Here is a 24,898-nt window from a genome sequence, read left to right on the forward strand (position 1 = left end):
GCAGAGTGGAGCGGTGGACTGTGTGGAAGAAAGGCAGCTCTCGGGTCTGCGGGTGAGAAGTTAACCATGGACATGACAGTGTGGAGGCCATGCCGGTCTCACCAAGGACAGTACTCAGCAGAGCATCGCCAGGTCCCGTTAGAAGAGGCTGAGGGGATACAGTGGGTCAAGAGATGGAAACCACAGGGGAGATCACCCACAGGGACTGGGGTGGGGAGTGGCAGGGCACCCGGCAGCGCTGCGGGAGACGGGAGGGCAGGGACCCTCTGGGTCTGGGTGTGTTGTCGCGTTTGCTTGTTGTGTCCTTGCAGTCGCTTTGTTTTCTAGAGTGGAGTTGCTGGTGTCCATGAGGTGCTTCTTTAGCTACTTTCCGAGTCTGGTGTCTGTGTTCCCACGTCTCGTATCCGTTGTCAGTTGCCCCATGCTCCAGTGTCGCCCTCCCAGCTTGAGAGCCCTTCACAGGACAGAGCTGTTCTTTTGTTCCCCAACCATTTAACCCGAGGCCCGAGCGTTTATTCTTTGTGGTCAGAGCAGGAAAAACCTGTGCTGTATGTGTGTGTCATGGTACCAAGAGCGGCTGCGCTTCATTTTCTTGGTCAACTAAGCAATTTTCACAGGCCCTGCTCGTGTAATGTCAGTTGTCAAGACCTATGACTTCTGTTTCTTGTCCAAGAACATCACCAGAGTGCCAGGGAGACAGTCTCAGTTTGGGATTCTGCTGTGCATGGCTCCAGGGGACAGGAACTGGAAAGGGAGGTGACCACAGGTAAAAGGCAGCCTGCTTTGGGGCTGTGAGAGCCCATCTAACTGATAGGAAGGGCCGGCCCAAGGTCAAGCGCAGAGAAGACCCCAGGGAGCTTACCTGGAGAACGGCGTGGCACACATCCCCACATCAGCCACTCTGGCCACCCACTGAAGGCAGCCTGCGCCACATGTGACGGGAGGCAGGGCATGACTCTAGAGCAGGCGAGGCGGGGAGAACGCAGCGCTGAGCACTCTCTCCGTAGGGTTGCTTTCGGGCATTCCTTCCTCTTTCCGAGGGCTGCGATTTTTAAGTAAACTGAACCATCCTTACAGCACACTAGAGGTGATCCAGCTAGGACCTCGTCATCCCACACTGAGATGGTGAATGTGGGAGCCCCGTATGTGGGACACGTGGGGCACAGGTGACCTGGCAGGCTTGGGGTTGAGGCTGCCTGCAACAAGGGTGTGCCGCGGGGTTCATCATGGAGCCACCCAGGCAGCCCCAGCTCTTGGATGCCAGAGGGCAAGAGCAGCCCAGAGTGGCCTGAAGGAGAGTGAGGGGCCAGGGAGAGCCCTGGCAGCCATCCCCAGTATTGGGGACAGGGACCATGGAAGGCCTGTGAAATAGCAGCACGGGGGTAGTGTGCTCGGTGCCCTCCCGGCAGTGACTCTCCTTCTGTGAGTCAGCTTTCCTTCTCTGAGGCAACTGACTTATGATACAATCGGGCATTTTGGTTCACGGTTTGAAGGCTCCAGTCCCTGGTCAGCTGGCCCCATTGCTTTGGGCCTAGCGTGAGGAGCACTTCCTGGTGGGAGAGCACGACAGAGCGAAACCATCATGAGCCATGGAGCAAAAAGGAAAGAGAAAGGGGTTGGAGGCCCAAGTCCCTTTCAAGGACATGCTCCCGATGACCCAAGGGCCTCTCACTAGGCCCCACCTCCCAAAGGTTCTGCCACCTTCCAGTAGCACTACCCCGGGGGACCACATAGGGCCTCTGGGGGACATTCAGCATCCAGACCAGCATACCCCCTTACTGCCCAGAGCAACAGTGAGGTGACTCCAGAAGCACCATCTCCACCTCCTTTGTGCATCTGAAAAATCCAAACTTTGTCACAAGATATTTCAGTGGGTTTTTTTGTTTGTTTGGTTGGGGTTTTTTGTTGTTGTTGTCTTCAATACTATTTTCTAGAGAAGGGAGATTAGCAATGAGAGCAAATTTAAATGGGGGAGGTGAAGCTTGCTTTTTGAATGGAGAAAATTCATCCAGAAGATCAGAAGCCAGCAGAGGCCACCTGGCGCCTCTCCTGTCAGGTGGGTAAAAGGTGACCTGATGGAGGACAGCCTCTGCCCTTGGCTACCGCTCTTGATTGCTAACGGCAGGCACAACAGCCTCCCCTCGCTTCGCTTTATCAAGTGGGAAACATAGGGAGAAAGCTGCGGCGGGGCTGATGCATTTTGTATCACACAGCGCCCGAGGCCACAGTTCCAAAGAGTATGAGCTGTGTTCACGTGTCAAATTTTGAGCCTGGATGTCCCTAAGACGTACCCCTCCTGAGTCGTAACAAATGCTCAGAGAAGAGGGTGTGCTCTGTGGTCTCTGGTTTTAATTACCAATTTCATGTGCAGTTTTCTGAATTTAAGTGGTTTCCTTTGAAATCTCCAGTATGTGGCCTTGTCTGTTGTGTGAGGGGACATAGGCTCCTATAGTCAAGAATGGGTTGTTGGTAGCTTCTAATGGAATTCTGGTTGATTCCTAGATGATGTATTCATGAACAGGGAATGATAATTGTAACATGAGAGATCTTCTTCTGAGATTAACTTTGTAGAAGCTAATGAAAACAAAATAGTAATGTTTCCTTGAGAAAATGTGAGATAGATCCCCAAGAAAAGAATCACCGGTGAGAATGGATATTGGACTTAATCCCATTGTTTTGGTGAAAGCAAATTGTTTCACATCTTCTTAAAAGGAGAATATTTGTGTTTCAGAATTCCTTTGTAAAAAACAGGCATCCTCCAAAGATTTCCAGGTCTTTAGTTATAAAAGCTGGCTCCCTGGTCCCATTCACGTGGTCATCATTTCATCTGGTTGGCATGTAGGTAGTGAAGCTCATAAGTGTGCTTCCTATAAGATCTGCTCCCCAGGTACCCGCCTGGCCCTACGGAGCCAGACGGAGCCCGAGAGTGGATGGGTCACTGCACCACACCAAGTCTCCTGGGCACCACAGGCCTCCACAGGCAGTCAGCAGGAGTCCCAGGTTGGAAAGCCAGAGTTCATGTAGAAACAGCTGCCTGTCTCCACACTGCTAACAGCTCCTTCCGTTCTTCCTTTCCAGGGCCCCTGAGATCATCCTTGGTTTACCGTTTTGCGAGGCAATTGACATGTGGTCCCTGGGCTGTGTCATTGCAGAGCTGTTCCTGGGTTGGCCATTGTATCCAGGAGCTTCTGAGTATGATCAGGTGGGTCCCAATGACACAGGTATTCACAGCGGGACCTCATTCCTCAGCTTAAAAATATCCTGATTAGCATTTCATTTCTAACCCCACCTATGGGTGCCATCATGGACTCGCTCATTATCTCCCAAAATTGCTTCCCTTAACCTTGCTATTTTGTTCTCTTTTCCTTCTTCTTTTTGTATGAAACTGTCATTTCCATTTTTTTCAAATCCACAAGAGCCATGAGTACGCCATATGTACAGTGACAAGAAAAGCCCTGACCCCCTTCTCGTCTTTTCTTGCAGATTCGGTATATTTCACAAACACAGGGTTTGCCAGCTGAATATTTATTAAGCGCAGGGACAAAGACAACTAGGTTTTTCAACCGTGACACAGACTCGCCGTATCCTTTGTGGAGACTGAAGGTAGGAAGAGCATCCCCTCCCTCCTCGCCAGTGGCCCAACACTCAGGAAGGAGGGCACAGCTCCAGTAGAGGGGCGCTTTTGACATTAGCGCATTGATCCCAGGTCTCACTTTAATTTGGTGAGCAAAATGGGGGCATGGGGTGTGGTTGTTAATACATGGTGCGACCAAACTTGCAAGTTCAAAAGCACCTTTCCTCTTGGCCCACTGATGCCTGAGAAGCTTGAGTCCCCAGTTAAGATCATTGAACTCCCAGGATTTCACTCCATGAGCCTCGAGGACTGATTTGTTCTGGGGAAAGAAATGAGCTGCCCCTTTGTCTGGAGGAGTACAGAGTCCAGAGGGAGCCAGGCTCACGTGCAGCAAGCTCTGACCCATGACCTTGAGAACTAGAATGAGGGGGTGGGCCCCGTAGGACGCAGAGAGGTTTGTGAAGGGTTCTCCAGGCAAAGGAACCGCCTCAGCAAGGTGCATATCGCAGGCCCCGTGGTCTGATCTGAGGTGGCGTGTGCTCCGTGGCACGCCATAAGTTCTTCAGGTTTTACACAAATGGAAACGTATTTTGCCTTCACTTTGATCTGTGCCTCGTAATTCAAATTAATGTATTTTCCTGGGAAAGAGAAAATAATAAAAGTCTTAAATACGTTTTATATTCACTTGAGGTGTTTCCTTTTTTGCAGGAGGGTGGGTGGGTGGTTTTTTGGCAGAAACTACAGCCAGATTCTAATATAGTTTTAAAATAACATGTGGCAAATAGTCACAGAAGATTGAGAAAAGAGAGTTGTGAACTAAGCAGGCCCTCTTAGGCCATTGGGCCACATAAAGATGAGCATCAAGGTCAGGTCCAGTTGGAAGCCCTCAGTGGAGGAGGCTGAGCCAGGCGGGGGCAGAGCCTCATCCCACTCGTCCAGCTGTTCCCAGGAGTCAGCAGTTTCAGGTGTGCTGTCCTTGAGTGAGATTCTGGGATCAATCACCTCTGTCCATGGATGAGTCCAAAACCTCATGACAATTGGAAACAGCGTTTCCCAGCCAATGGAAGCAGTGGATGTCTGTGTCCCTGCCCAGGCAGCACAGATGGTGGGCTCTGGAGCCACCTGCCACCTGCTGGCCAGAGGACCTTTGCAAGTTCCCTAGGCTTTCCATTCCTGTTTTCCTGTCTGGAAAATAGGGTTAGCAATCATCCTAGTGTGGTTAGGAAGACTCCTTCATAGGTTAATGTGCTTTGAAATAGCACTGGGAGAGCTTCGTGTATAAGGACTTATTACATAAAGTAATATTTTATATAACATATTATATAAGAAGGGGGCTCCTGCTTTTCCACCTAGACTCCTATCTCAAACTTAGGGAAGGCTGCAGGGAAGTCAGGAACACGGCAGACCGCCCTCATCTTAGAATACTCCATCGCTGATTCAGAGCAGGCCATGAATGGAGGTGTTCATGGGAATGAGAAGGATGAGTGAGTGTGGATGAATAAAGGAATTAGTGTGCAGGTTACTTTAAGAAGAATCAAAGCCTCTTCTCTACCAGGTGGGAAGGACCCTCTGCGGGAAGCATGAGCTCAAGTGTTTGAGACTGAGTGACTAGGAGCTAAGCCACGTTACCAATCAGCTTTTGCCTCTCTTGATAGACACCAGATGACCATGAAGCAGAGACGGGGATTAAGTCAAAAGAAGCAAGAAAGTACATTTTCAACTGTTTAGATGACATGGCCCAGGTAAGTGCCGTGGGTGAATATGCAGTGCAAGCCCTTTGAACACCATGTGCAGCAGGACCTCTGCCGGGGTGCATAGTGCAGGCATCTGTGGGCTGTGTTCCTTCTGAAGACCCCAGGGAAAACCATCCATGACTCCCTACCAACTTCTGGTGGCCCTGGCATCCTCACATCCCTTGCCTGGTAGCTGTGTCACTATCTGCAAACACCCCATCAGTTACTTTGGATTAGGACAGAAACAGATCTTTTTTTTTTTTTTTTTAAAGTTGTAGATGGGCACAATACCTTTATTTTATTTATTTATGTGGTGCTGAGGATCGAACCCAGTGCCTCACACAAGTGAGACAAGCAATTCACCACTGAGCCACAACCCCAGCCCAGGAACGTATCTTACAGGGGAACATAATTCAACCTACTCCACTTACTTTCTCTCAGCTCACTAGCAGGGACCATAGAATCTCAACTTCATGCCCCAGAGAAAATTCTAAAACTTCAGCTATTTTTAGTGTGAAGCCTAGTCTAAAATCAGGACAACCCAAAGTGAGTTTTCTTTAAAGCAATGAGAAATAAAGCTATAGTCCAATAAACACTTAGCACACCTCTTACTGCAGATGAGTGTAACCAAAAATCCTGATTCTGAGTAAAGCACACTTGTCAGTTGATTAGTAGCTTAGATTGTCTGAGAACACTGAAATTGCTTTCCAGAGCATGCCTTGGAAAAAATAGAAAGGGCCAAAAAACAAGAATTTAAAAGCCAACCTGGTAGAGACTTTCTCTTGGAAGAAAAATCCTGTGTTCAGATACCCTGCCTGCTTTGGCCAGAGGTGACCACAGTGAACACAGAGAATAAAATAATTCCAGTCCCAACTCAGGGAGCCATGAGAAGTGTGACCTACTATAGATGGAGGAAGAGGGCATTTGGAGCCTTCCATTTCCTTCTGAAGGTTAAGTAAACCGTTTTTTGGATCTTTTTTGTATTGCTTCATTGTGATTCTTTTTTCTTTTAATTGTCATAAAACATAGAGCATAAAATTACCATCTTAGCCTTTCTTATATGTACAGTTCAGTGGAATTAGGTGCATCACATTCTTATGCAACCAGTCTCCAGAACTCTTTCATCTTGAGTTATTTTTAATGAGGTGTGATGGGAGCTACATTTTGACTTAGCTGATTAAAGCAGGAGCAGTTTCCGTTCTGTCACTGAGATGTGTTTGCAGGTGCCACCTACCCCTCGCCCCTTCCCAGAGCCTGACCTCCTCCTGCAGAGAGCAAAGCCACCTCCTGGGGGCTACAGCAGCCTGAGGGTGGTGCCTCCACAGGGGCAGAGGTGGCCTCCCCGAGCTGGGAAGGGGCCTGGAGATTGGCAGGAGGGACAGGACAGAGTAAAGAGAGGTGGGGGAGGCAATGCTCTGAGGCCCCTGGTCACCTGTCCTGCTTGCTTCCAGGTGAACATGACCACAGAGTTGGAAGGGAGTGACATGTTGGTGGAGAAGGCAGACCGGCGGGAGTTCATTGACCTGTTGAAGAAGATGCTGACCATAGATGCTGATAAGAGAATCACGCCAATTGAAACCCTGAACCACCCCTTTGTCACCATGACACACCTACTCGATTTTCCCCATAGCACACAGTAGGTGTCCTGCTTGTTGCTTTATACTAGGGAATGGTCCTTTTTCTTTAACAGCCTGGGTAGTAAATATTTTAGGCTCTGTGGCCATCTGGTTTCTACTGCAGCTACCCAGCTCCGTCTTTATGATGGAAGCAACCACACAGCACGGAAACAAAGGCACGAGGCTGCATTCCCATAAAACCTTTATAAAAATATGGGGGTTGGACCAGGACCCTTGGTCGCTGTTTGCTCGATACCAAAAAAGAGGGACAATGGAGCATGGAGATCCTGGGGTCGGATGAAGCCAACTCAGGGGTCCACGTGTGGAGGGAACTCCCAGAAGGGCAGTGCCCAAGAATAAAACTAGTTTCAGCACCAGGTTTACTCCCAAGTCACCCTGGAGTGGACCCAGTCTAGCTTATGTCTGGATTTGTTCATTTACGGTACCAGGAACTGGAGCAAGTGGGGAACAAAGCAGTTGGCCCTGCCCACCAAGGTTACTGTCTGCAGGAGGAAGACAAGTGGCCCAAATCCCCAGTCTCCATCAAGAAAGGGAAGGTCGTTATGTGCATATATGACAAGGTCAGTCCAGCAAGACCCTGAGAAGTGCCCTCTGAAGACAAGGAAGAGAATAGGCACGAGCAGGCAGGGCATTGTCTGTGTGGACACTCAGCATGGGCAGGACTGAGCCCCAGACTTGGGCACAGTGGGCGAGATACCAAGGCCACAGGAGCAAGGCCTGCATGGCAAGGATTTGGGTCTTTATCCAAAGAATAATAGAACGTCAAAGACTTTGAAGCAGGGGAAGGCTAGTTAAATTTATCTTGAACACAGGTCTCTCTGCTGCTGCACAGTAGTCTGGGGAAAATGTCTATCAAATCTTACAATCTGGAGGTCATTGGTATTTTGGTGACAGCCCTTTCCGTGCAGTGGTGGAAGCAGAAGGCCATAGCAGGTTGAAAGATCCAGTGAAAAGCAGAGAAATAGCAGCCTCTCAAGACATGAGAACGGAAAGGGAGGGGAGAAATCTATGGGTGATCAGGGAGGGGCAGAGGGATTTTTTTTTGAAGACCAAGAAGGCTTGAACAAGTTTAAATTCTGATGGGAACAATCTGGTGGCAAATGAGAAATTAGGGGACAGGGTTGCTCAGGGTCAGTTTATTAACACAGTGGAAAGGCCTGAGTTAGAACACAGGTGGAGAGGGGCCAGTGTCACCAAAAGATGGCAGACAAAGGGAGGTGTGGGTGTTAGCAGGTGTGCTGGCATGGTGGAGAAAAGCTGAGAGAGTTCCTGTCGGATAGATGGTGAGGTTGTGTGTTGCAAACAAGGTGGTTGGTGGTTTGAGCAGGATAGAAAGTTTAGATATCTAGAGCAGAAGTTTCAGAGCAAACTGACAAGAGCATGAAGTTGGACCTGAAAAGCAGATGATGTGACTGACCTCCCGAGGAGAAAACAGATGGCTGGGTTTGTCTGGGTCAAACTTTGCCAGACTGATAAGAGAAAAAGACGGGTTGATGAGGAAGGCGATATTGCTGGCAATACAGTGGTTGTAATCCAAAATGGCAGCAATGCCGAGCCTTAGCTGAAGGGAATGTGAAGATGAGAAGGGTCCCACTGAACGAGGTGCTTAAAAAATTAGTCATAGGATAGAGGCCAGCTGGCAGCTGTACGTCACAGCCATACCAGGACCATGACCCAGCTATGTGGTCTGGGGATGTGTGTATGGAGATAGCAGCTGAGGCAGAGCAAGGCGTGCCAGCAGCAGCCACAGAGGAAGCAGCTGCTACTGGAGGTGGCCACTTTCGTGAAGGAACTGTAGGCCTCGTGGAAGACGTGATTCAAGAGAGCTACCTCCACCACGAGGGCGCTGTGAAGCAGGGAGGTGTTGCACACCACGAGGCCAGTGGTGGTGACCAGCAGTCCAGGCAGGAGCAGCAGCCCAGGCACCCTACAAACGTGGCTGAGGCGGTTCCTCAGCCCCAGCACAGCCATCCAGGAATCCAAGTTCTCAAAGTGGCAGTTGCAGGAACTGAAAAGTGTTTTCCAGGCAACTCAATACCCTGGTGTGATCACCAGAAAGGGACTTGCAAGGTACATCAATGTGACTGAAACCAGAGTGTAGGTTTGGTTTAACAACAGGAGAGCCAGATATAGGAAATTAATGCTTGGAGATGCACCGTCTGGTTCCCAGGACCACGTGTTCCTGGCAGACACGAACAAACCCTCCTTCAAGAGCCAGATTAGAGATGGGTCTACCTGTTGCAACTGCTACATGGGCCACTGTTGATGCCCAATGCATACTTATCTCCTCAGCAGTTGTATTAGCAATAAAGGAGTGAATTATCAAAAAAAATTTATCATAGTAATAGCTGAACAAGCTGGATGGGTAGAGAATATGGCCATGAGCAGAATGCTTGAGTTCATGATTTGGGGAAGTGGAACAGTTTCAGGTCTGGCACACCAGAAAATGGGTGATGGGCATGAGGACAAGGTTACTGAGATGACAAGCAACCTAGAAGCCAGGATGTTCAAAGAGTCATCAGTGCAGCCTCCGAAGCCTTCCTGGGTGGGCAGAGAAGGGCTTGGAGAGGAAGACTAAGCCAGTGACAACGGCCTGGGTGAATGAGTGGGACAGGGGGTCTTTGGTGGATGGGAAATTTCATGTCCTCAGATACTCTGGACATGAAAGAATAAGGAATCACATCCCTGTGGTTTGCAGGGAAATTAGGGTGCCCAAGAGCAACAAGTTCTCTTAGATCTGGAGGGAAAGGGAAGACTGTGAAAAGAGAGGCTTGCAGATCATGGTTGGCCCTGCCATTGGCTGAGTCTCCAGCCTGGACAGGACCCTATCCAGCCTACAGTGAGTGGAGGCACCCGGAGCACTTCGTCTGTGTCAGTTCTGTTCCTCCCAGTCAGTGAAGCAAGTGAAGTTGCATCGCAACTACCAGACAGTGCCTCTTTCATTCAAAGCCGCTTTTGAAACAACCCAACTCCAGTAACAAAGAAGGAATAGGGACCAACTCTTTCAAACTCTTTTTATTTTTTTTAGTATTTATTTTTTGTAGTTGTACACAATAACTTTTATTTATTTTTATGTGTGCTGAGGATCGAACCCAGGACCTTGTACATGCGAGGCGAGCGCTCTACCGCTGAGCTATAACCCCAGCCCCTCAAACTTTTTTCAGGGGATTTGCCCTACTTTTGAGTGTGGCAGGAATCAATCAGGGAGGTGTCATCTGTAACACAAGAAAAAAGACAAATTTGGTGACGTACTGGCTAGGACTCCCAGGACACCAGTTTTTCTATGTTCAGGGGTAAAGAAGGATGATGGGAAACAGCAGGGGCAGGAGACGGGATATGGGGTGTTCTCAGAAAGCCCTGCAACCATTTGCACTAAGGAGAAATTCTACTTCAGCTAACTGAGCACTAAGATGGTGAGGCACTCACCCCATAAAATCAGCCCCATATAGTGGGGGAGCTTGAGGAATGGCATCCTGTCCTCCTCTGGTTTCTGTAAGGAACCACCAACACAAAGCGGGCCTCAGAAGGAGAGGCAGGCCTTTGAGAACACATAGTCTTCCTGAGAGAAGGCCAAAACCCTAGGGCTCCCCAGAACTTGCTGGGAAGACCATGGAAAACTCGGGGGTGAAAATAAATCTCCAGGCCCACCTTGCTATGGATTCCCAACCTTGGGACAGCTGCCCCAACATCTGGATTACTAGGTGAAAGAGATGCCCCCTCATTTGTCCGTACCAGAGTTCTAGTGTACGAATCTTTTAAAAACCAATCTTCTTAACTAACCCAAAGTAAAAGCACTTGCCTTGTCCAGACAATCAAAATGCAAATCATTTCAGTTAGAAAATTCTGAAGGAGTCAGAACTTTGCACTAAACCATCACAAAACCATCAAGTGCTTTAAATGCATTCCAAAGAGAATACAAAATGTTTAAGTCATGCATGTCTATAATCCCAGCAACTTGGGAGGCTGAGGCAGGAGGATCACAGGTTCAAAGCTAGCTAGCAACTTAATGAAGCCCTAAGCAACTCAGTGAGACCCTGTCTCAAAATAAAAAATAAAAAGGGCTGGGGAATGGGAAATGTGACTCAGTGATTAAGCATCCCTGACTTCAATCCCTGGCACCAAAAAAAAAAAAAAAAAGAAAATACAAAATATGTTGTTTATACCTTTAGCCTCCACATGCAGCATGGTACTTGCTGGAAGTTCCAAACCCCTTGGCATCGCCAGCATTAGTAGCAGTATTTTAAACTGTTGGTTACCATGGAATATGTTTTCTTTTTCTCTTCAAGGTCATCAATCAGTAAATGTTTATTTAGCATGCATTATGTGGCAAGTGTAAGTAATCATAAACTTAGATATAGGATTATGTAAGTCATGTCTAAGATTTTGAAACTTGGAATGCATCTTATGGAAAGGATGCTTTGGGATATCCCACAAACAACCACTTAGCCCAAAACCTGGTGTACACAGAAATAGTGGACATTTGTAATCTTAAAATAGTAAAAAACTACTTCTTATATTCAATTATTACATTGTAATTAAAATGGACATTTTAAATTGAAGATTAAGTGGAAGTTTATCCTGAAAATTGCATTCGAGGAAAAGTGACTCTAAGGAAGGAAGTGAATGAGCAGCAGTATGTAGGCTCTGCAGGATGCTTTATGATGGATCTTCAGGAACTGGAATGGTCAAGGCCACTGGAGGTTTCTTCTTCCTTGATGCTGGTGTCTGTTCTGCTCTCATAACTCTGTAATTAGGGTTTTATTTTGATTCACCAATGCAATGGAGGAAGAAAAAGAAGGGGAAATGCTACTTCATGTAACTGAGAAAGAATTAGAAAAAATCACAAGGATAAAGGAAGAGAGAGAGAGAGGGTATAGGTTCCCTAGACAGTAATTACCTTTGTGTGGCAAACTACCTGCTCTCCCTGGGCCTCAGCTTCACTCATACAATAGGAACACCAATCCTACCTCCATCCTGTGGATGTCTTAGGACTGAGTGAAGGATTACAAACACCTATCAATGCTCTCAGCAAGGGTCAGCATTATTGTTAATTATTTGCATCTTTATCGTTTTCTTTTCATACCAATTCTGTTGAGGACAAAGAGGAGCCATGTGTTCCTGGCACTAGGAGAGTTCCTTGGCCATCCCCTAGATCCTGCCGGTGGCCCAGGAAAGGGGCAGGTACAGGCACTTTGTAAGCTGCTGGATGTTCCCAGAGAGCTGATGCATTTGCTTATGGGCCAGAAGCCCCGGAGTGGAGAAGGGGAGTGAGGCAGGAGGCAGAGGGGCGACATGGGGAATGCAGCGAGGTGTCATGCCTACTGGGATATGTATGACCTCCTTCCACCCAGGATATGAGAAAGGTGGCAGGGCCATGGGAAAGCCATCCAAGTAACATCGGTGGTCACAAATGCACAGACGTTACAGGAGAAACCAGGACATTTTGGGTAAACTTAAGTTTCTCTGGTTGTTGTTGATTGGATTAATTATTTCCCTCCATTTTCTCCCCTTTATCCTATTTGATCTTCACCCCTTTCCCTTGTGTCTGTCTCTGCTTTTTATGTGAACAGTGTTAAATCATGTTTCCAAAACATGGAGATTTGCAAACGTCGGGTGAACATGTATGACACAGTGAACCAGAGCAAAACCCCTTTCATCACGCATGTGGCCCCCAGCACCTCTACCAACCTGACCATGACCTTCAACAACCAGCTGACCACTGTCCACAACCAGGTAAGCCCGGGTGCTGAGGGGAACCAGGCAGGCTGCCCGTGTGAGCAGCAAGACTGATTTCCCCACCAAACCCAGTCAGGGGACAGAATCCTTCTGCTGTCATTCACTCCTAAGGAAGTATTTGCTGCCATGGTGATTTCTTTTGAGAGACCCAGGCACTCTTTCTGTTGGCTCCTAGCCCCACTGAAGGGTCCCAGAAAGGACTCTCAGAGGGACTTCTAAGATAGCACCTCTTCCTGCTTTCCTTTGCCCCAGTGTGGGAACGGGGCAGGGAGCAGCCATGATCCTTTAATGCCTGACATCTGCCTGGTAGGAAATTCAAGAACCAGCAGGGACTCCGGCCCCTCCCTATCCCCACTCCCTTGGCTCCACATGATTTTGTTTTCAAGATAAAACCTGTTCTTTCTCCAAATGGGGAGGGGGGGGGGCAGTGTAGTCTGTCACCAGGATTCCTGCAGCTGGAACTAAAAGGGACTGGAAAACTAAGGAAATTCCACAGATTTCCAACCTTTTGCCAATAATTGGCAGGATCCAGCAGCTTTGTAGAGTGCTTGAAACAGATGCCACTCAGGAAGGGTTATTAAAGGAATGAACTCCAGGTCCTGCTGCATCTAGAGTCTAGGACTCCTCTATTCCTATCTTCCAATCTTACCATTCCCTCAAAGAAGTGTCCCTAGATTTCTTACTGTCACTTTGTAATGACAATAATGTTTATGTGTATGTGGGTGTGCTTTCTCTCTCTCTCTCTCTCTCTCTCTCTCTCTCTCTCTCTCTCTCACGCGCACACACACACACACACACACACACACAGTGGGAGGAGGTGTGTGTGTGTGGGGGGGGATGTTCTACACCTGAGGAATAAATAGCTTCACCTGGCTGTCCACTCATTGGCAGGTCCCCTCCTGTCACTGAGGAGTCCCTGACCCCTTCTTTCAATCACTGCCCCAGCCCACCTGTTTCCCTGGGCCACTTGTGACTCATTGGCTTATGAAGCTTTCCTCCTCAGCCTGTCATGTCTCCCTCTGCCTAGACTATAGGAGGCCGCCTGGACTCTGCTGCCCCCTAGGGACCTTTAATGTTCAAAGCCCCCTCAGGGTGAAGAGCCGCAATCTTTAATGCTTAGAATCAAAGAAACTAACATTCCCACCTGGCCCAAGCCCCCGCTCTGAGGCGAAGGCATCCACAGTGATGTGAGCTTCTTGACAGAATATCACCATGGTTTTGTTCATCGCCTTCTTGAGACACCTGATCTTAACTCCCTGATCCCAAATTCCCTATTCCTCTCTGCCTTCTGTCTGCCCCATCCAACACCAAAGGCTGTAGGAGAGTGCAGGGGAGGGCCCTCAGGTACGTGCGCCGGGGAGAGCCTGCCCATCAGGCCACCCCTCCCTTGGGGATCTCTCCTCTGCTGTGGAACGGTGGTCCGTGGGTCCCTGAGCATACCAGGGAGCTCACGACATCTTCTCTGTGATATGACAGCAAGCATATCCTGCCAAAGAGTGTAACAAATATCACAAAACCAAAGTGATTTCTCATCAAAGAGGCAGTTATAGAATAAGAACATCCCCTCCTCTCCACAGCACTGAGATCTTTCAGGTCTAGTGGAGGCCTGGGGTGAAGTAGAAGAGGCTGGTAATGTAGTACAGGCCCAAAGCATCCAGTAAGGGGGCCCATACCCTACAAAAGGAAGGGGTCTGTGATCAGGATCTCCATCTTCTGGCATTGGATTCTACTATGCCCTATTTTTTAATACATCAGGAAAAAATTACTCAGCGCATACCTAGCCTTAGGCACGAAGGCCTGCTTTCCCTCCTCTAATATTAATGTTGTAAAATAATAGCATTACTAATAGTAAACATTTATAGAGCATTTATTATGTTCCCGACTCTTCTAAGCATGTCATAACTCAATCCTTTGAGCAACCGTGTGAGATCGATAGGTTTATCGTTCCCTCTTGAGAGGAGGAAACTGAGGCACAGAGCAATCTTCCCCTTATCCAAGGCTGCTTTCTTAGTTCACGCAATGTGGACTTGGAAACCAGCAGTCTGGCCTCAGAGGCTGTACTCTTGAAAATCATATGTACACAGAGCACTGCAGAGTCCCACTGAGGTCCTCAGTGCCTTTCCTAGGTGGCACCTGCTCTCTAAGTCTAACAAGACTCCCTTTGTCCATTAACGTTCCTGGTGATTTGCTTTCTACATGAATTCCTTTGAGTTTTTCTTCCAATTTAAATACTAAGAGGCAATAAAATATTTCCGTAATTTTGTCAGAAGTAGGATATTAAACTACGTAAAAGTTCCTTGTTCCCCTTAACATGCCCAGTAGACTAGTCAAAGGCCTTTTTCCCAAATGGTCACAAATCAGTGATCCTTTATGTCTCAAGGAATTGGCGTCACTAATCTGTAATCCTCAAGGAAGCTGACTTTCTAAAAATTAAAAAGGCTTCTTGACAAAATACTTCCTAAAACCATTAGGTTGCCCACAAGGAACATATTTAATAAAGAGTCCTGTTTGGGGTATTTGTGGTGTAACCCTTTAGATTAGCCACTTCTTAACACTTCCCTGGTATTCTGTTCTTTGGACCTAGCCTTCTACCAAGTATTTTAATTTGGGTGTATAGGCCAAACTCAGACCCATTTGTTTTGTGCATTAGACCAGTTAAACATATACTGCTTCCAAGAATCACTTCTCCCATTTTTGAAAAGCCCATGTCACCAAAAACTTGCTTTTCCTTATTATTTTCCATTTGTTAGTCACAAGAGCTCTTTTTTTTTTTTTTTTTTTTTTTTTTTTTTTTTTTTTTTAAAGAGAGAGTGAGAGAGGAGAGAAAGAGATAGAGAGAGAGAATTTTTTTAATATTTATTTTTTAGTTCTCGGCGGACACAACATCTTTGTTGGTATGTGGTGCTGAGGATCGAACCCGGGCCGCACGCATGCCAGACGAGCGCCCTACCACTTGAGCCACATCCCCAGCCCCACAAGAGCTCTTGGTGGTCCTTTCTGTGCTCTTCTCAATCAGGCGATAGGTTAGTTCCCTTTATCGGAACCACTGAGGATACAGAATAGTGGAAAACATCATCCTCTGCAGCTTGCTTCTTCAGCTGATCCTTAAACAGGATTAGAAACTGAGGGAAACCTTCTGCATGCCTAATGGTCACAATGGGGACTGGAGCTCATGTCAGGATACAGATTCCACTTATTCTTCAATCTACAAAGAGCTGGAAGAGTCAACTGCTCAAGGATCCCATGGCTTGCATGACAAGACAAGCCATAAGCAAAAACAGACAAATCCAAATGCGAACTGGACACACGCAGGGCCAGGAAAAGCAAGATTGGTAGAATTGCAAGGAGGGAGAGACCGCTGTGGGCTGGAGAGACCCTCCTCCCAGGAAGCATCAGTCTGGAGACCAACTGTACTATCAGGCAGACTGACAGGAGCTGGGTGAGACCGCAACACTGCACTGTGTGAGAGCAAGGACAGGAGCGGCTTATCTCTGTTGACAGAGTTGAGAGGGTCCTAAAGTAGAGCACAGGCCCCAGGCTAGGCCCTGAGGTTCAGAGGCTTGGAGAGGCCCCTGTGGGCCCAAGTATTTGTGTGAGATGAAAGACCTGTGCTCACAGTAGGCTCGGAAACAAAGAGCAGACTAATCTGCCCTGTGCCCAGAGCATCTAGAGTAAAGAAAGAAAAATTCAGAAGGGAACAAGGAGTGCCAGGCTAGGGTCCATGGACTGTGTGTGTTGGGCAATCTTGGGGAATTTATGAGCAGGGGCACTGACATGCACAGGGGAGTCTTGGAAAGAACCATCTACTGTGTACCCAAGCATTGGAAGAGAAGATGTAGAGCCCAGGACATCTTCCATTAGAGCCCGATAGGTCCCAGGCACCAGAAAGAAGCAACTGAAAAGAGTTCGTGGGTTCCAGGGACATTGAGAAGACAGAAGCAGCACTGACCAGAGGGTGAGGTAGCTCACATGAGCTTGGAAACCTGCAGGACGTTTGTGCTAGGGCCCCAAGCAGGGAGACGCTTAGGGACTAAAGCTGAGGAGAAGCCAGGTGTCACAGACAGTGGGAAAGTGTATGTGGGGAAGCTACCACCTCAGGGGAGAGGGTGGTGTGAGGAGGACAAAGAGGAAACACAGATCAAGTCCTCAGTAACAGGACATAAACGCTGACCCACATGTGCGCACATGTGTCCAGTCACACTGTGTGGAGATAGGCCATGTGGTACTGCAAACGTGTGAGTGTTTTAAAATATGTACCCTGGAATCCAGGTATGCATGCCACAGAAGTTAGTGATTATTTGCAAGCAAATTAATTTGCTTTGCACTAATATTTCAGCACAAAATCTAAATATAAGCTGGATACAGTGGCACACGCCTATAATTCCAGCAGCTCAGGAGGCTGAGGCAGGAGCATCATGAGTTCAAAGCCAGCCTCAGCAACTTAGTGAGGCTCTAAGTAACTCAGTGAGACCCTGACTCTAAATAAAAATATTTTAAAAGGTCTGGGGATGTGGTCAGTGGTTAAGCACCCCTGGATTCAGTTCCTGGTACAAAAAAAAATTATATATATATACATATATATAAAACATGTAAAATGAGACTTGTTCTTTTTTTATCAAATTTGACATATATACATATTCCACTTGAAATGGTCTTTGTGTATTGTGTGTCCAAGATATCCTTCTGGCTCTTTTGCTCTTTATTCCTTAGTCCTTGAACCTTCTAGAAAATCTCCTGTAGACAATGTTGAACCTGAAGTCATTAGCAACCTCTCCCTCTTGCTGAAGGATCAGTGTGACGACGCTAAGAAGGGGGAAAGCTGGAAAATTCCCAGTTTAGAATTTGTTTTCCTCTGTAGCCGTGCCTCTCAGAGAAGTTCACTCTCTAATGATATCTCTTTCTGAAAGAAAGGAGGGGACGTCATTGCAATGGCTTGCCCTTGTCAATTTCCTCCATTTAAATTCTCTGGACTCACCAGCCTCTGCCTCCAGCTGTGGTTATTACTACAGCACCAGCCTAAGTGCATGGAGCTCAGACAAGAGAGCCAGCCTTGCATCCTGCTCCCCTGCGCAGGGCCCCGCTCTGGCTTACCTTTGGGTGTGCGGGCTTCCACGCTAAGACCCAGCGTCTTTAGGGCCTAGAGGAGCCTCTAGAGGACTACACCAGCAGGCCCAAGGGAAGGGGATGTGAGCAGAGCTTAGACGTATGGACTGGAGGACAGCACATGCTCACACAGCCCCTCAAGTTGGTGGGACCCAACTTACGCAGGAGAAGGAAAACAGGGTTCTGCTCGCTGCCAGCCCCACCCCATCACCATGTTTCAGTGCAGAATTCAAGGAATCCAAAAACCCTCAATTCAAACCTGGTCACCCAGATTACTAGGAAGGTGTATTTGTCCCAGCAGAAGGGCAGACATGTTACCACAGTTTTCCAGCCTGGCTTTGAACTTCTCAGTTCTTAGATAGCAATGCACCGTTGTTCATTTGTACCCATGCCTGGGCCCCACAGATGGTGATCAATCGAGGCAGGGTATGTCTCCTGTGGCTTCAGGTGCCTGTCTTTCTGCTCCTCTCCACCTTTTGCTTTTTTTGCTCTTGGTTTTTGTCGGTTTGTCTTCCTTGAGTTCATTTATTTGATTTAGACTCGCGTCTCCCAACATACCACCTCCCTCATTTTTTATTTGTGTTTATTTTTGTTTAATCCCCATCATTCCTTTAGGCTCCCACCTCCACCAGTGCCACTATTTCCTTAGCCAATCCCGAAGTCTCCATACTAAACTACCAATCTACACTCTACCAGCCCTCAGCGGCATCCATGGCTGCAGTGGCCCAGCGGAGCATGCCCCTGCAGACGGGAACAGCCCAGATTTGTGCCCGGCCTGACCCCTTCCAGCAAGCTCTCATCGTGTGTCCTCCTGGCTTCCAAGGTGAGGATGGCCGAGCCAGCCCCTCCTCTGCTTCTTGCAGGACCACCTCTAGGGCCTGACACCTGCAGTTTTCTGGCAGCTCACTTTCATGGAAGAAAGCCCTCTTGGTTTCTTTCAGTGAGAGCTCTGGTATCACTGAGCTTGGGGGCTCCTATCCTACTGTGACCAACCTAGAAACAATAGGACTTGGGCTTCTGCACCAAGTCAGTTTGTTGTTATTCTCACCACCTGCCAGGGATTGTGTCCCTGGCCAGCTGCCTGTAAATAAGCACATTGTCTGTGCTCCCATTGTCATGCTGATGTCAGCTCCTGCTTCCCTCACATGAAATACTCTCTGTGTGCTTTACTATAGAAAATTGCCAGTCTCTCTGACAGCCAACAGAGTCCCAGTTCACATGGAGAATATAAATCTGAAAAACACTGAACAGTACCTCCTGGGGCTGCCTCCCCCAAATCATCCTTTGGCCACAAACCCAGTACTCTTCTGTAGACTCTCCAAGCTAGAGGTGACTGTGTACCTTGTCACAATTTACACGGGAATTACAAATTTTATTCTTGCAAAGCCCACAGTAAGCATGTGTGTGGTTGTTTAGGTTTGGTCAATGTAATTCCAAAACAGATTCATCCATTCTCTCTCTGACCCCTTTGCAGTGACCTACACAGGCATATCTTGATTGTCAGAAGCTCTTATTGTCCTGTTGTAATTTGTCAACATAACTGTCCACCTCTTGAGTACAGAATTTAATTGACCTTCTAGTCTTTTGAAAACATTTGAGATTACAGGAGGAGTTTTTATTTTTTAAATTCAAGTAGAAACTAAAGGGGAAACTTCCAAAGAGCCAGGCAGCACCTGGTTGATGGGTTGGGACTTGGAGATAAAAGATGACACAGTTGGCTATGTCATCCACTGTTTCCTGTCAACTAACTCCTCTCTCCCTCACCCACTGTCTGTAATAGGCTTGCAGGCTTCCCCCTCGAAGCACGCTGGCTACTCAGTGCGAATGGAAAATGCGGTGCCTATTGTCACTCAAGCCCCAGGAGCTCAGCCTCTTCAGATCCAACCAGGTCTGCTTGCCCAGGTAATCCTTTCTCCTGCTCCCTGCCAGCCCCATATTATTACCCATATTACCATTCTCCATATTACTGTTGTTCACAAAAGAGGTGTATCTCCACTAACTCCCTCTCTGGTAATGAGGTAGGTGTTTCCAGTCACAGGAATATATCTATAATGTTCTAAATGATCCCCAAGTGAATTACCTTCCTAACTATCTGCTTACAATTCTAAGAAGAAATGTAGATACAGAGAGTCTAGGGAAATCATTATTGTATCTTTGAAATGCAAATTAATCTGGGAGACCTAGGTTTTAATCCTAAATCTGCTAGTAACTCTCATGACCTAAGGCAAGTCAGTTAACATCTCTTTGCCTCAAATCTCTTTCTTGTAAAATAGAAATGAATTTTTTTTTGAGCCAAAAAAGAGCCCTAGAGATTATTCCCTCATTTTATAGTTGAGGAAGAAATTCACAGAAGCTGTTAGCTGGAACCTTCCTCATCTATCCATAGAGGTACTCTAATGAACGAGACCACAGAAATGAAAAATGGTTGAAAATTTATAAAGCATTATAAAAATTTAAGATAACAGTAGTGATGCAGTCATAACAGTAATCAATTCTTAGTGACTCTTGAACCCTAACAATGACTGTATCCTCATTATGCCAGGCACTTTACAGGTGCAAATTTATGTAATCCCACAACAATACAATAAGGCATTTGTCTCCATTGGACAAATAGAGATGCTGTCTATCCAATAACTAAGTAATAACTGTCTTAAAGTCACACAGCAACAAGATGACAATGAGAACATAAACCCAAGAGGTCTCCTGCTAACATCTGTTTTTTAACCACTGTGCTATACTACTTCTGTATAATCATTTTACTGTTGTCAAGAGCAGTTTGACCTAAATGTTGTTTAGAAGCACCTTTATTTTTAAATAAGGTAGATTCCCAAATGCTTTTCCCAAAGTGTATCCAAAGATACTTTACTTATGCTGTCCTGTTAGAAGTTGGTTTTGGGTTTGATTTTGTTGTTTTAAGTTTTAAGTAGTCAAATTACATAGGTCTGTTCTGGATTTTCTTATAGTCCACTGGCTTCTCTAATATTCTGTTGTCTTAATCATTATAACTTTAATATATGTCTTGGTATCTGGTATAGAAAGCTTTGTCCCCAAATAGTTCTTCAAAATTTCCTTGGTTATTCTTATCTCTTTTCCATAGAATTCTAACATCACTCTTCCACAGAATGTTAGCTTCAGGAAAAAAAAAAAAAAAAAAAACTGAATTTATATTTATTGATTGCATTGAATTTATATTTACTTTAAGAACCACTGATATCTTTTTATAATATCATTTTATCCATGAACATGGTATAACTCTATTATTGTTAATAAAGTTTTTCCTTGTAGGAATAATTCCTAAGTATTTTGCAATTTTTGTTGCCATTAATTTTATTAATCAGATTTTTTATTTTTGGTTTATAGAAATATAAATGGTTTTGGTCTGTTGAGTTTACATCAATCCTGCTTCTGTGTAAAAGATACTGTTTTGTTCTTGTTTTTCAGTCCTACAACTTTTTATTTATTGTTTATCTATCACTGGGATGAACAGGGCCTCCAAAACCATGTTTAAACTTCTATCAAACTTAAAGAAAATTCTTCTATTTCCCCTTAGATAGTTTATTTAGTACAAATATTTGATGGAGACACTTTATCTTATTTAAATTTTTTAATGAATATTGAATTGTATCAAATATTCTTTTTGTCTCCATTAGAATAGTCATGTGATCTTTCTTCCCTAATCTGTTAATTTAAAAGTTACAATAATAGATTTTGAAATGCTAAGTTGTTCTTTTATATGTGAGATAAACTTTATTTGATCATGTTGTGGTTGACATGGTGCAACAGTTTTTGATACTGGATTCTGGTTTTGTAGTTAGTATTTCTGTATCTGTGTTCTTAAATTAGGAATGGCATATAATTTCACTACCTTATAGAATCCTTATCTGATTTGAGTACAAGATTATATTGGATCTTACTACCTCTTCTGTTTCCTGGAACAGTTTAGTTAAGATTGATATTAACTATTCTTTGTCTCCTTATTCTTATGTCCATATTGAAACTGTGCAAGTGACCCCTAATACCAATTGGTGGCACACAAAATACTTTCTTGTTGAAGGGTTATCAAAAGAGAACATTACATATTTACAGCAGGCCTATACTTTGCTTCTCACCAGTCTTTGTAGCTTCTTTTTGTTTCCATAGTTCATTGATGGGGATTTCAGAAAAGGCCGAGATAGATCAAGGGAAAGAATTACAGCTTAGTTCAGGGGCAAAGAAGCTTGTTTATACTTCATCTGAGTGGCAAAAGTCCAAACAGTGTTCTAGTGCTCCTCTTCTTTGAGTCAAAATCTAAAGATTTCATTTGTATTTAGAGGGTAATTTTAGACCCTTTTGTGTTTGCACACTTAACTCAAGGAAGCCAGGAACTGTCTCTGAAAATAAATAAATAAATAAATAAATAGCATCTCTTCTTAGCTAAAATAGATATTCTGCATTGTTCAGTCTGGTGGAACCCATAGGCTAAGCACTTCTGAATTTGTTTCAGTCCTTTAGTCATAGTAGGATAGAACTTTACCTTATGGTTACTTGAAAAAAAGTCTCTAGAGTGTTGTAAAGTTGATTTAACCCGAATCTATAATTGGGAAAATGAACAATGTTTGTACAAGTGTTTTAATTCCTATAGTTTTATAAGAGGGAACTGTTGGAAGCAAGCTGATTATTCACCAGTAGGGAATTTGTTAAATCAATACATGAATGCATAAAATGGAACACCATGTAGCCATTTAAAGGATATGGTAGACCTATGTGTCTTGACATGTAAAGCCTTCTAAGATATATTAAGATTAAAAACAAAACAAAACAAAAAAAAAAAAAAAACCTGCCCTACCCAGTATCACACTGTGTCTTTTTGTTTGTTGTGACTTTTTCTATTTCTCTCTGCTTATCACTTAATTCATGCCAATATATTAGCCTGTTAAGATGGGGGTTCTCTCCTAGATATTTTTAAAAGATCTTTTCAAAGGACAAAAATAATAACTTGCAAAACTAGTATGGTGGCTATTTTTTAAAGCAATAATTAAACATTTAAATTGAAGTCTTCATTTTTCTATAAGTAAATTTCTAGGTATCAAGCAGAAATACTATTATTTTTATAATATATATTCAAACACTAGTATTTGCTTTCAATATGTCCAAAAAGTTGGCAAAACCTTTCAAGTACTTGATTTGTGAAGGTTTAGAGATGGAATCTTTGAATCTATTCCTCATGTTAATTTCATTTTCTTTGCTCTTTTCCTCCCCATACCACATCCTTATAAGGAAACAAGCCTCTGTAGGATACTTTGAGGTTATGTGCATGGCAGGAGGGGATGGTGATCCCACCCTCTCATGTCAGTGACATAGGAGTGATCTTTATGGATCCACCCCCCCACAGAGAAAACTTTTAAAATACTTTCTAAAAGGAGCTGTTCCCTCTTTCTTCTCAGGTCCTGAGCCACAGTTAGCATTTTGACCATCAACAGAAATTTTGAATGAGCAAGTAAAGGTGAAAAGATAGAAAGGAGACTGTTTAGATGGAGAAAATATTGAATTCATCTTACTTGTCAAGTAGTAGGATCTAAAACCCCCTTTGACTAGCATGGTTGTATCAAAAATTCCGAAATGCCAGATCCTTATAGACTCCACCATTCCATGTAGAAATGTTTTGCATTCTTTCAACTGAGTCATATCACCTAAATGCCTTTAAATGTTTTCCTAAGGACAAGATATTAGCTTGAACTATGTAAACTGTCCAAAATATCAAACTTCAATGCTCCTCACTTAAAATCTCTACTGATAAAATTTTCAGCAACCAATCTGTCCAATCATTGTCTTGCTATCTGCTTCTGTCTTGCTGGGCGCTGAATAAGGAAGACTTGTTTGTGCCACATTTATGCAGTTACCACCAATGCCTAATCCCAATAGGGGCCATCGTTTTTTGTGTTACCTCCATAAATGAAGATAGGATATTGGCTGACAGCATGGAAATTAAGATAGCTCACATTAAGATGTCACACCTACCACTTACTGGCTGTGTGACTTTGGGGAAGTTTTTGTTTTTGTGGTATTTGTTATTGAACAAATTTGTTGTTGTTGGCGGTGGTGGTGGTGATGGTACCAGAAATTGAACTCGGAGGTGCTTAATGACTGAGCCACATCCCCAGCCCTTTTATTTTTTATTTTAAGATAGGGTCACACTAAGTTGCTTAGCACCTCACTAAGTTGCTGAGGCTGGCTTTGAATTTGCCATCCTCCTACCTCAGCCTCCTGTGTAGCCAGGATTACAGGCATGTTCCACAATGCCTGGCTCATTGTTTTATTTGTTTGCAATACTGGGGATTGAGGGCTGGGATTGTGGGTCAGCAGTAGAGTGCTTGCCTAGCACGGGCGGGACCCGGGTTCTATCCTCAGCACCACATAAAAATAAATAAATAAATTAAATAAGGATATTGTGCCCAACTACAACTAAATAAATAAATAAATAAATTTTTTTTTTTTAAATACTGGGGATTGAAACCCAGGTTTTGGGCATGCTAGACAAATACTCCACCACTAACCTACATGTCTAGCCTATGGAAGTTACTTTTGAAATTTAAATGTTATCCTTTTCAAACTAATACAGACATATAATTTTTTAAAGCTAAATGATACCACAAACGTATAAGAAAATATAATTCCCTGCTTCATCCTTTAACTTTTCTCCAAACAATTATTTTTAATTTGACTATTCAATCTTACTTTTAACTCCCTGTTTCTAAATAGCATTCTAGACCTCTTTTTATTGATTTTTTTCCATTTTCTTTATGATCAGTTGATTTCCCATAATGAAAGTTGAAGGCTTAGCTCTCTAACATACCCCTCCTCACAACACAGTCTTTTTCACTCCCTTGTTCTCTTTCACTCACTTTCCTTTCTCCCATTCACCCCATATGATTTTTAATTCAACTACTCTGTAATACATTGTTCGTAAAGTTATTATCAGTAAATATTACTCTCAGCTGAGCTTCATAATATACTGTGATTATATTTCCTTTCTTGTATAACTTCTTGTTTTCCCCAAGTTAATAGGTTCCTCATTTTTTTACTGGGTTGGTTTTCTATATATCTTTTATTATGCAATCCCAAATCTTTCTAGAGCT

General features: G+C 44.8%; 1 protein-coding gene across 12 annotated transcripts in view; it reads left to right on the forward strand.

Moving 5' to 3' along the window:
* The window catches only part of Hipk2 (homeodomain interacting protein kinase 2), a 249,298-nt gene that overhangs the window by 120,686 nt on the left and 103,714 nt on the right, over nucleotides 1-24,898 (forward strand). For 10 of the 12 annotated variants that reach the window (XM_077795929.1, XM_026405407.2, XM_077795930.1 and 7 more), the window contains exons 3-9: nucleotides 3,079-3,202; nucleotides 3,484-3,603; nucleotides 5,230-5,316; nucleotides 6,759-6,943; nucleotides 12,515-12,677; nucleotides 18,399-18,606; nucleotides 19,564-19,685. In XM_077795929.1, coding sequence (XP_077652055.1) covers nucleotides 3,079-3,202; nucleotides 3,484-3,603; nucleotides 5,230-5,316; nucleotides 6,759-6,943; nucleotides 12,515-12,677; nucleotides 18,399-18,606; nucleotides 19,564-19,685 — 1,009 coding nt within the window. The remainder of the gene's footprint in view (nucleotides 1-3,078; nucleotides 3,203-3,483; nucleotides 3,604-5,229; nucleotides 5,317-6,758; nucleotides 6,944-12,514; nucleotides 12,678-18,398; nucleotides 18,607-19,563; nucleotides 19,686-24,898) is intronic. The other 2 variants (XM_026405408.2, XM_026405411.2) reach the window with 1 other exon arrangement.

Source organism: Urocitellus parryii, chromosome 3 (assembly GCF_045843805.1).
Source record: "Urocitellus parryii isolate mUroPar1 chromosome 3, mUroPar1.hap1, whole genome shotgun sequence".
NCBI classification, from domain to species: Eukaryota; Metazoa; Chordata; class Mammalia; order Rodentia; family Sciuridae; genus Urocitellus; species Urocitellus parryii.